The sequence below is a fragment of the Asparagus officinalis genome, chromosome 8 (assembly GCF_001876935.1).
Source record: "Asparagus officinalis chromosome 8, Aspof.V1, whole genome shotgun sequence".
Classification (NCBI taxonomy): Eukaryota; Viridiplantae; Streptophyta; class Magnoliopsida; order Asparagales; family Asparagaceae; genus Asparagus; species Asparagus officinalis.
Genome location: NC_033801.1, coordinates 127,836,869 through 127,848,565, shown reverse-complemented (window position 1 = coordinate 127,848,565; position 11,697 = coordinate 127,836,869). Strand labels below are relative to the sequence as shown.

Here is an 11,697-nt window from a genome sequence, read left to right as displayed (position 1 = left end):
GCCCCTCTAAAGGCATAATGCGTGTTTTCTGAAACCCTATTGACAGAAGTTCATGGAAGTTTCCTGAAAATAATGTTGGGCGGTTAATAGAAATATATCCTTTAGAGCAACATGTGCAGGCAAATATGTTGAAAACTGATGATTGATATATTATGCTATCGTCCATAAAATCCCGTAAAATTTTGTAATATCTGATACATTCGCATAAACAGATAGGAATAGCGGGAGTACCAGCAGATACAATAATGAAGAAAACAAGAACGATAGTAGACGAGTGGAGTCCAGTTTGGGACGAAGAATTCACATTTCCATTGACACTTCCAGAGCTCGCTTTGCTTCGTCTTGAGGTTCACGAGGATGATATTTCAGGTAAAGATGATTTCGGAGGCCAAACTTGCCTTCCGGTTTCTGAGCTGAGACCTGGAATCCGATGTGTGCCTCTTTACGACGAGAGAGGGAAGAAGCTCAACTCTGTTCGGCTCCTCATGCGTTTTAGCTTTGTTTGAGATTTATTGGTGTAGATGATTGTGCTAATGTTGTGTTTATGGAATGGGTACCTGTTGTACATAATAAATTTATTATGTAAAGGGAATTCCTTCTCAGTATTTATATATAAGGATCATAAAAAGAGAGAGATTTTCTTTACCCAGGAATTTTCTTCAACAAGTACTCTATCAGCTGTCATTTCGAATTTGCCACCAGAAGCAAGTAGAAACAAATCCTTTCAAGCATGTTGAAGATGATAAAAACAAAGAAACAACAATTAACAGGGCAAGCTAAAGGTTGCAGATGAGGTTGAAGGCAAATTTACAAAGAGCAAAATCCGAGAGGTAATTTCTAAAATATTAAACAATCAGAGCAAACACATGCGACGACAACCGACAACCGTTATACGTTACTCCAATTATAAGAAACTAACACAAATCTCAGAAAGAACAGTAATCGGAGAACAGACAGAAGCCAAATTCCTTTGCACATGTACAATCCAAAAGCAAGTAAACCATGAGGGTTGAATTTATGCTAAGAAGACAAGTACATTAATCCTCTATTAAGAAGACAACCCCATCCTTCTCAACAAAATTATGAGTGGTGTGATCCACCTCCTGCACCAAGAAGATGGTAAGGAGAGAGTTTAGCGTCAAATATATATTCCGCAGAGTAAAATCCGCAGAGCTGAGAAAATTAGGACAGATTAAAGCAAATCGCCAAATTTTAGCATGCAATCACAAGAAAAGTTTAGGTTATTCCAGCAAAGAATGAAGGACAAACAACTTAATCATGGAAAACAAATAGCATTTTTGGGCATGCAGAATTTAAATAAAAATTAGTACGGTATGTCGGAAAGTAGTAACTCATAGCTGAGTTAAATCAGTACGTTATGTCGGAAAGTAGTAACTCATAGCTGAGTTAAATCAGTAAGTTATGTCGGAAAGTAGTAACTCATAGCTGAGTTCATAAGTTCAGACACAATGTTTTGCATCTCTTTTGCTAGTACATCAACCATCATGTTTTGCATATCTTTTGCTATTGATAAAATCCAAAGGGATGGGTAGGATCCTTCACAATTCCAGCCAAAAGGTTTAGTAGATGTTGAACCGTTAACAAGTTGAACAAAATCTTCTCGAGAATATAAACAGTCATTATAATCAGGGAAAAGTTGTGTTTTAAGATGCTCTGAAACTTTACTAGAACATTACAAAATTACAAAGGAAAATTGAACAGTACCATGGTAGTAAAAAAAGATATAGAAAACATGACGAACTATGGTTCATTAGAACCTAATCTAAACAATCATAGCAACTACTTACACATCCGACCTAGGGGAAAAATTGGACATAAAGATATGAAAAATTGAAGTTAATCTTAGGAAGGAGTTGGCTCGGGATTTCATCAATAATCATGAATGAAACATCAGATAAGTTGGTGAGAAGAAAGATTGTCCTGGTTTTTTTTTGTCTTGGAGCCTGTATCTCATATGATTTGAAGGTTTTAGTTCCAGGTCATGGTTCATTTTGTCTAGGCTTAACTTCGTTTGTAGACATACTTTTATACTTTGACATGTCTCTTCACAAGCTAATTAATAAGATGCGTGTGTTTTCCAGCATTCTACTCCGATAAGGTGAATAAGATGCAACAAACAGTAACAATATGCATGAACTAAGAACTGAACATAAACTAACCAAAATAAAAATGAATATACTGACATTAGTGTTACTAAGCTCCAAATTGTAGAAATCCATTGCCTTTGTCTTGAACAAAGGTCCAGCATGCCAGGTCCCCACATCAAGCTTCAAGAATTTGCTCCCCTCAACCCGAAAAACTCTCACATCATCAGGATTAGGCGGCACATACAAATGCCCACATTTTGACCTAACCACTTTGCTTCCATCATCACCGTCATCAATCTTACTCTCATCAACAATCGAAGCCTTAGCGACCCCAAGAAACCATTCATGACCACCAACAGAGCCAAGGCACTGGGTAACGCTGGCGTGATGTGTGATCGTCTTGAACTTGAGCGCTCGATCTTCTATGTGCATGATGTAGAATCTTGGGGAAGTAAAAATCATGTCAGTGTCCACTGAGTCATAACCGGAGAGTCAATGATGAGTTTATAGATTATCTTGTTATCGGCAAAGCCAAAGGGGGCTATAATTCCGAAATGAGATAAATTAGTTGAGTTACAGTTAGGATACAGGTGTCTACTCATTTAGGGATGATCACTGTTTATCTTATCATCAATAAAGCCAAAAGGGTTAGAAGACTGAGATGGATTAGTCGTCATATAGTCAGGACAGGGTTATATTGATTTGTGGATGATCAAATTTATCCTGTTTATCAATAGAGCCAAAGGGGGCTATAATTCCGAATTGTGATAAAGTAATTGATATGCAGTTAGGATACATGGGTCCTATTGTTTCGTAGAATCATTGTCAACATAGTTGAGAGGACTACAACTTCTAACCGACATAGAGCAATTCATTCTCAATAAGGATTGAGGGCTTTACTGAAATGAAGTTGATCACCATTTATTTCGGTTTCGGTATGACCAAAAGAGACTAGAAGACTTGAAGAGGATCACTTGTCACAGGCTATTTTGAGGAGAAACACAAACCTTTATACAGCAATACTGCTGACGATCACTTGTTACTTGTCTCAGGCTACATTGAAGAGAAACACAGACCTTTATATAACGATGTTTCCTAGGATGCCTTGCTTCTACCTATAAATTATCACTTGGGGTTTAGAGATTTTCTTTCTCTTTGTTTGAGGGGTCAGGTTGTTATGTGAATTCTCATTTATACTTGTATCCCCCCTTTTTGGAGTTTTTTTTTCGTTAATTTCTCTAATACCTAGTTTTTGTTAGGAACTCCCTCTACTGCATCGAAACACCGAATCTGGGTGAGGATTGAGGGTTATAATTTTATATTATAGCATATCCATGGGTCGAAAACTAAACTAATGGTATCTCCACTTTAAATGCATGTTTGATGGAAATTTGAACCTAGACAAGTTTGATATTTTATTATGGTCTCTTCCGTTGCGCCCAAACTCTAACACCCTGTTTGGATTGAGGGTAACGGAGGTGAGGGGAAGGGAGGGTAACTTTTAACCTTGTTTGGGAAGTAAATATAGCAAGTTAATAAGGGTGAGGGGAGGTGAAAGGAGGTGAGAAAACACCAGGATTTCTTCCCCCTAATTTGGGGTGTAAGCAGGGTGAAGGTAAAGAAGGAGAATACAACAAATGTAGAGAGACATATTTACCCCTAGCTAAGATCAAAATCCAACGGTTGAAAATTGCTCTCAGAAACCCCATTTCTTCTTCACCACTGCGCCTCCGCCTTTCCTTCTTCACCACTGCGCCTCCTCTGCATCTTGTCTCCACCATTTCTCCTCATCACTCTCATCAGATCTCTTCTTCTTCCGACGGTTTGGTAAATTTTCTCGCCTAATTTTCGATTGTTTTGATTTGATATTTTTTGGGAAGGCGTCAATATTGATTGTTTCCTGAGAATTTGTGATAGATTCAGCTTTAGGGCTTTGTTGTGTAACAAGTTACGATTTAGATCAGCTAGAAATTGGTTGGTGTTTGTTTATATGGGATTTTCCCACGATATTTTATTGCATTATTTATCTTACATATGAGAAAGGCAAGGAACAAAGATGGAATTGCAAGCATTGCAATATTTCAAAATTTTTATTAAGGCTTTTACACGGTTTCAATATGCATCTTAAATGAGAATGCTGAGATTGCTGGTCAATAACATAAGAAACGATGAATCAATGGAATGAAGACTTCAGCGTTAATTTAAAAAAAAAAATACTGCATATATGAAAAGAAAAAGACCTTTTCTTTTTCATCTCCATCTTTTGGGTGGATGACTTATAACAAGATGCATATTGCTTCATGCCTTGTACTGAAACATGCAAATTTTCACATTTTCAACTTAAGAAGAAATATCATTTAATGTTAACAATATTTAACTCAAAAGCTACCAAATTTTAACTTACTCAGTTTTGGTAGGCCAAAGTTAATGTGTTCCATGATTCTGGCGTTTTGTTGTGAAAAAACTGAAAAACAAGATCTAGGAATATTATGGATATTTTAGCTAGAGATCATATTAATTGATGTTGGTCTTCCATTTTTTGTTTCTATCTAGTTTGCATGTTGCAGCAAATAGATGGATTCTCTATAAATGGTTTCGAATGAGTGCTATCATTATTTTGCTTCGAGGAAAAAGCATAAATCTGTAATCATCTTGAATGCACGGAATGTTGTTCATCACATAAGATTGCTAACATTTTTAGTATTATTAGAAAGTACATTAGATTTTGAATTGATTAGAAAAAACTGTGTAGATATATATATAGACACACACACACACATTAAATTCCATGTCTTAACTCCTCATTTTTTAACTTGTTGAATAGATAATGGACGCATGGTTCCAATTTCAACACACATGTAATATTGCGGTTGGATATGCTATTTGCTTATTTGCTTATTGGTTCGTCCATCGAAGAGATAGGATTAGGAGATTAAATATTGACCCTCAAGAACCTAAAGAAGTAAGAGATGTTGTGCGAGAAATAATGTCTCAAAGAGTTATATGTCGTGAAATGATTCGAATGAATCCACCAGCTTTTAACCAATTGTGCGAAATATTAGAGATGAATGGTGGGCTTAAACCAACTCGAAGGGCTACTATTGAAGAACAAGTTGCAAAATTTTTATACATGTTGGGACACAGTGTAACAACTCGTGAAGTAAGATATTTGGACGATCTGGAGAGAGTGTGAGTCGTCATTTTCATAATGTTCTAAGAGCTATGATAGAGTTGTAGGAAATGTTTTTTGTACAACCCGATGGATCACAAGTTCCTTCGGAGATCCTCACCAATTCAAAGTTCTATCCCTATTTCAAGGTGATGATATCTTCCTTCACATCTAATCTTGTATAGGTTGTTATTTATTAGATTTTAATTAATGTTTATGACATCAGGATTGTGTCGGGGCAATTGATGGCACACATATTCGAGTAAAAGTTTCTCCTCGAGACGCCCCTAGATATCGTGATAGGAAAGACTATCCCACACAAAATGTGTTGGCCGCATGCACGTTTGACTTGAAATTCACTTACGTTTTGCCTGGATGGGAAGGAACTGCATCTGATTCCAAAATTATTAAAAATGCTTTACAAAGGTGATTTCCACTTAAGATTCCTCAAGGTAATTATAAACTAAAGAAAAGCCTAAAATTGTGTCTTTGTAATAAGCTACTAATCAAAATGAACTTGTTTTATAGGAAAATATTATCTGGTTGATGCTGGATTCATGTTACGAAGTGGATTACTTCCACCCTATAGAGGGGAACGCTATCATTTGAAAGAGTATTCAAGAAATCCACCAAAGAATCCACGCGAGTTATTTAATCTAAGACATGCATCACTTCGGAATGCCATTGAAAGATCATTTGGTATCTTAAAAAAAAGATTTCCCATTATAGCAAGTTCAAATGAACCAAACTACAGTGTTAAAACACAAAACAAGATCATTTTAGCTTGTTGTATTTTGTATAATTTTTTAAGGGGGGTCGATCCAGCTGATGAATTTCAGGAAGGGGATGAGGAACATAATGAAAATCAATTTGAAGAAGATGATGTAGACGAGGACGAAGATGTTCGTAGAGGGGAGTGGAAAAGAGATGGCATCGCAGTTGCTATGTGGCAAGATTACCATCGATAATTTATTTTAGTTATGCTTATTGTTTGTTTGATTTGTACTCTCTATTTGGGTTATCTTCTCAATTTGTGTTGTACTTGATAAGTGTTAGACTAATATCATTTTAATTCGGTAGCATGAATGTTAGTTTATTTATTGTGATCTCATGTCATCTCTCATTGATAGTTTTCAATTATTGAATTGTGAATAATTAATTCCTTCTAACATTATTGTGTGAATTAAAGGATGTCGAAAAGAAGGAATGTGGAAGGTGATTCTTCTTGATGTAGGAATGCTAATGTTTTGATATGGACTCCTAATATGAAAGATAAGCTAATTGATGCTTACTTGAATCAACATGTTATGGGAAACCGAGTTGATGGGAATTTTACATCAACGGCTTATAATGAAATAGTAGCCGAACTTTTGCAAAGCTTTCCCGATAAGCCATTTGATAAGGAAAAAGTAAAGAATCGCATGAAATATATGAAGTCAAAATGGACAGTTTGTTATGATTTATTTAAGAATGTTGGAAGTGGTTTTGCTTGGAATCGAAGCACGGGTTTGTGGAGTGCGGAACCTGAGGTTTGGGATAGACTAATCGAGGTACACATTCTTTCTTTTTAATCGCATTAATGCCATTTATTACAAGGGTATGCAGAGGTTCAGTTTCAGCATTGTGCTGAAACTGAAACCTGAAATCAGGTTTCAGCAGTGTGCTGAAACCTGATTTTAGGTTTTAGTTTCAGCACACTGCTGAAACTGAAACATTTCAGGTTTCAGCAGTGTGCTGAAACTAATAATGAAGTTGGTTTCAGTTTATTGTTTTCTGAAACTTTTTCCCTCTTGGAAAGGTGAGCTAAAATTTGGTGCAAATCTGTTTCAGGCTCACCCAGAAGCTGCTGAATGGAGGACCAGGTCTATCCGAAACTATGATAAACTATTGGAGCTTTTTGTAGATGATAGAGCAAATGGGGAACTTGTTGAAACTGCGGCTGAGATACGAGAAAGGAGGAGGGCTTTTAGTGCAAGCAATGGCTTTGATTCTCATACAATTGACGACATCGATGGTATGGTTTCTCGAAATGAAATTTTGTTAGAGAATTTCGATAGGATTAATGATGAGGACACAAATGACAACAATGATGAAAATGTGATTACCCCTGAAACCAAATCAACTGCAAATTCACAAAAGAAAACTAGAAAATCGAAGGACGAAATTTCTATTGTTGATCAGGAGGTGATAAAGGGTATGCAGAGGATAGCTGAGGCAATTGAATCCACTGGTGATAAATACATACAAGCTCTTGAACGTGCTCCAATGAAAAGTAGTGATGTTTGGAACCATTTGCTTGAACTTGGTGTTGAGACTGCTCAAATTAAACAAGCGTATCTTTTCCTAACTAAGCATCCAGAGGATCTAAAAGCTTTGCTTGGATGTCCATTTGAAGAGCGCAAGGAACTTCTTATGATGATGTTATCTTGAGAATCCATGTTAGCCCGATCACGTTATTAGCTTATTATGTACTCATCTTATGAAGGTGGGATGTGCTGGTATTATTGACATTTATTTTTGTAAGTTGTATTGCCAAATTTGATTATCTGTGGCAATTACAAACTTGTTTGTTTTTGCGTTGCTTATGGCAAAACTTAGTATGAATGTGGTCATATTTTGCTAGAAACATGTGCTAATTGCAAAACTTTGATTTTATGAATTATGTTCCTTTTTTATGTAAGTTGTTTTTGCCTATTTAGTATGTATGTTGGTATGTGACTGTCCTTATTATTTTTCATTCCAAACTTAGTATGAATGTGGTCTATATTTGGTTTCTGTTCGACTTTCTTGTGCCTTTCTGGGGTATTATTTTGCAGCATGATAAAGCTATGCTTCTAGTCTAAAATGAGGCCCCACATCAAAATCATAACTTCTAATGAAATCCATAGCTATTCTGCTATACCTTTTCTTCATTATTTGCAATTTGTTCAATAGTCTAGTTCACTGTGAGTGCCATCATTACTAACCAGTAACACTTCTTATGATCTTGATGCAAGCCGTAGCTTTGAATCCTGATTATGCCGGGATATCCATTTCTCCTAAAAAGAATTCCTGTTCAATTCTAATCAGAACTTCAACTTCATCTATAGAGATTATATTTTATCAGCCATATGACCATGCAAACCAGTGAATTGGAATGCGTCTTTGCTAATGTTTGATGCTGGTTATTTTTGCTTACATCCAATTAGTAGTTAAATTATACGACCTGATTGTTGACATTTGTTTGGTAACTAGAACGCATAATGGAGGTTTAATCAACTTGCAGGAGCTTTGCAGTCTCCTGTGTCAGAGGAGAAAAACTGCTTGAGAATCAATGTCTGAAGATGATTGCCTCCGTGCAATAAGGAAATAAATATCCTCCGTGCAAAGCTTCAATTTTAACATGTGAGGGTATTTATGTCAATTTATATACATTCCCTTCCCTTCCCTTCCTGTTATTACACTTTCCAAACGGAGTGAAATAACTTCTCCTTGATTCATCTTACTAATTTCCCAAACAAGTTTTAGAAATTCCGTTCCCTTCCCTTAACTTAACTTCCCCTAGGTTCCCCTAACTTCCCTTCACCCCCTCCAAATCCAAACAAGCCCTAAAGTTAGAATGCAGGCCAAGGGTCACAATTTCATATTGAGTGAGTTCTCATATTGCTTGTTGCAGTGTTCGTCCGAAACTAGTCCTAGTACAAAAGCCTAAAAATTAATACCATGATCGTTCGACCAAGATAATTATGGGTTTATAAAGATTAGGGTATCCTCCCTATGACAGTTACCAGGAAAAGAAATCTCCTTTTTCAATAGGGTTGTTTAAATGGGATGGGAAAATCTCACCTTGGGACTCCTCGATGGAGCTCGAGCTGGGCGTCGGTGGGCCCGAACACGCCGCCGTCCGGCGACGCCGAGATCACCTGCCCGAACCCGGCGAAAGTTGACGGCGTCGCCTCTATTGGCTTCAAGGCGAGAGCTTTGGGGGTCTTAACTGAACTCGACGGTGAACTCATCTGAAATTAATCAAAAAAATTGTTGGTATCATAAAAATTTAGAATTTTTTTAGGAAATTGGTGGGGAAAATGGGACCTTGGGACGAAGAGATGAGAATGAGGGGGCTGGGCCTGTGGACGCAAGCATTATTAATTAGTTTAATTAAATAAAATAAGAAAAATATACCAAAATTATGAAAGGGATGTAATTGTAAAGGCGGTGAGAGAACTTTGATGCTCGCTCACACACTTTGCTAGTTGAGGACAAAATGACTGCTCGACAACTTAGGATTATAATTTACTGGCATAAATTTTACGGTTTTTCTATAGAGTGCCATTGGGCACTCTATAAGAGAGGAGAGAGATAGAGAGAAATAAATGAAGAGAGGATCCCAATGCAAATCAGGGGGCCCCCTCCTCATTCATTTCTCTCTATCTCTCTCCTCTCTTATAGAGTGCCCAATGGCACTCTATAGAAAAACCGTAAATTTTATAATTGGATTATTGAGGTGTTTGACAATCTGAAAGTGAATTTAAAATATATAAGTTATTTTTTTTGCAAATAGTTTTTACATCCATGTCAGCACGCAAGTGAAACACAGTGTTTGTTTGAAAAATTAAATTATTATCGAAAGTGCAATGTGAAGATGACATGGCAAAATAAGATTAATTAGAGAGTATAATTAAAATCATTTAATTAAATTAGTTACTAAATCATATGTGGTAACTTTCTTGCATCTCACTTTCATAATCACTTACATGAAAACAAACACCTTAATTGTTAAATGAAAGTAACTTTCTCCCTTTCATATTTCACTTGCATGCAAACAAACACCCCTTATAAGTAGGTGGATCATAAGTGAAGATGTTTGATAAATTTAGTAAATTATAATCCATTTTCAAAGGATTTTAAGTAAGTTGATTATAAGTTAAGATGTTTGATAAATTTAGTCAATTATAATCTATTTTCAATAGTAAAGTGTTTGGTAAATGGTTAGCTTATAAACCATCATTATTTGATAAATTGATCAAAAAATATTTAGGTTTTTGAGATAATGGTCCCCTAAATCTCATCTCTTCGGATACATATCATATTTGGATACAAGTCCCACTAGTTTCATTTCTTTGGATGAATCCTCTAAATCATCGTATTTGAATACGAGTCCCTCAAAACTATTAAGTTTTTTTAGAACAAATACACATGATTAATTCCCACCCGCTTAACCCAACTAAAGCAACAAGTCATTAGAAGTCAACTCTAAATTAGAGGGATTGAAGAAAGTTTAGCAAGATAGAGTTGGTTTCCAATGGGTTCAATGGATACATGGGCTTAATTTTTTACTTTGCAAGAGAGTAAGGTTGAAAACAATGACAAAAATGAAACGAGAAAACTAACAATCACAATAACTAAGTTGTGTTAAGTATAACCATTGGCACCTGTTTCAAAGAACTTAGTAGTTTCAACAACTTAATAGTTTCCGAGGACTTGTATCCAAATATGATAATTTAGGTGTCTTGTATCCACATATATGATAAGAAAAATGCCTCAGGGATCCAAAAAAAAAGAACCCCTATGGGACAGGTGAGCTGTCAGTTCCTGGGGGCGTGATTTACTGTTCATGAACAGTAAATCGCGCCCCCAGGAACCGACACCTCACCTGTCCCATAGGGGTCCCATCTTTTTAGGGTCTCTGTAGCAATGCCCATATGATAAAGGGAACTTGTGTCCAAATAAATGAGATTTGGGGACTTATATTATGATGATTTGGGAGATTTATATATAAATATGACTTCGGGGAACTCATATCCAAATTGATGAGATTTGGGGGATCAATATCTCAAAAACCCAAAAATATTTAGTAGGTTTGGAGAGAGATAAATGGATCTTGGAATTTTGTGAAATTTGAGGAATAGATATTGGACTTTTAGTTGGTTTGTGGCTTATAAGCCAAAAAACAGCTAAAACACCGCGGTTTATTTTTTATCGCTTACAAGAGAAAATAAGATTTTTGTCAAACACGTCAAAATAGTTTATAATTCGCAAAAGTGGCTTATAAACCACTTTAACTCCTTGCCAAACATGCTTGAATCATTTATGATCTCTCTTCCTAGGAGAAGATCAAAGAATAACTTATTTGTGTAAAACCGTTCTGAACTTTATAAATGGCTAAAATATTAGATTGGCCTATAAAATGGCAAACATTTCCAATGAGACATAAAAAATTGACGTGGGTGACAACAAGAATTAAAAATCAATATATTTAACTAATAAAATCTACTCCAGTTGTCGGAGTTTTAATTTGAACGGCAAAATTAAAGGTCTTTGCGTATACAATCCCCTCAAATCTTATATGCTATAGATCTACCCTCCAAATTTAAATTTAAATATTTGGGGGTGAGTTTTTTTTTGTGTGGTTGGGGGGGGGTGTGGAAGGGGGGGGGGGGG

General features: G+C 36.1%; 3 protein-coding genes across 4 annotated transcripts in view; 2 read left to right on the top strand and 1 right to left on the bottom strand.

The window, feature by feature from the left end:
* The window catches only part of LOC109821906 (phosphoinositide phospholipase C 6-like), a gene marked incomplete at its 5' end in the record, with an annotated part of 4,305 nt that extends 3,748 nt beyond the window's left edge, over window positions 1-557 (top strand). Inside the window, one exon of the mRNA XM_020388063.1 lies at window positions 213-557. Coding sequence (XP_020243652.1) covers window positions 213-506 — 294 coding nt within the window. The remainder of the gene's footprint in view (window positions 1-212) is intronic.
* LOC109851280 lies at window positions 815-9,498 on the bottom strand. 2 transcript variants are annotated; one of them, XM_020421341.1, is made up of 5 exons: window positions 9,482-9,498; window positions 9,349-9,383; window positions 9,103-9,272; window positions 2,205-2,550; window positions 815-1,103 (listed from the first exon to the last, which is right to left on the bottom strand). In XM_020421341.1, exons 3-5 carry the CDS (start codon window positions 9,270-9,272, stop codon window positions 1,038-1,040), a joined length of 582 nt encoding a protein of 193 aa, XP_020276930.1. In that variant the 5' UTR covers window positions 9,349-9,383; window positions 9,482-9,498; the 3' UTR covers window positions 815-1,037. The 2 variants fall into 2 exon arrangements, with proteins under 2 accessions (XP_020276930.1, XP_020276929.1); XM_020421340.1 differs by having other exon boundaries at window positions 9,349-9,490.
* LOC109851279 lies at window positions 6,528-7,859 on the top strand. The gene is made up of 2 exons (XM_020421339.1): window positions 6,528-6,827; window positions 7,108-7,859. Exons 1-2 carry the CDS (start codon window positions 6,543-6,545, stop codon window positions 7,705-7,707), a joined length of 885 nt encoding a protein of 294 aa, XP_020276928.1. The 5' UTR covers window positions 6,528-6,542; the 3' UTR covers window positions 7,708-7,859.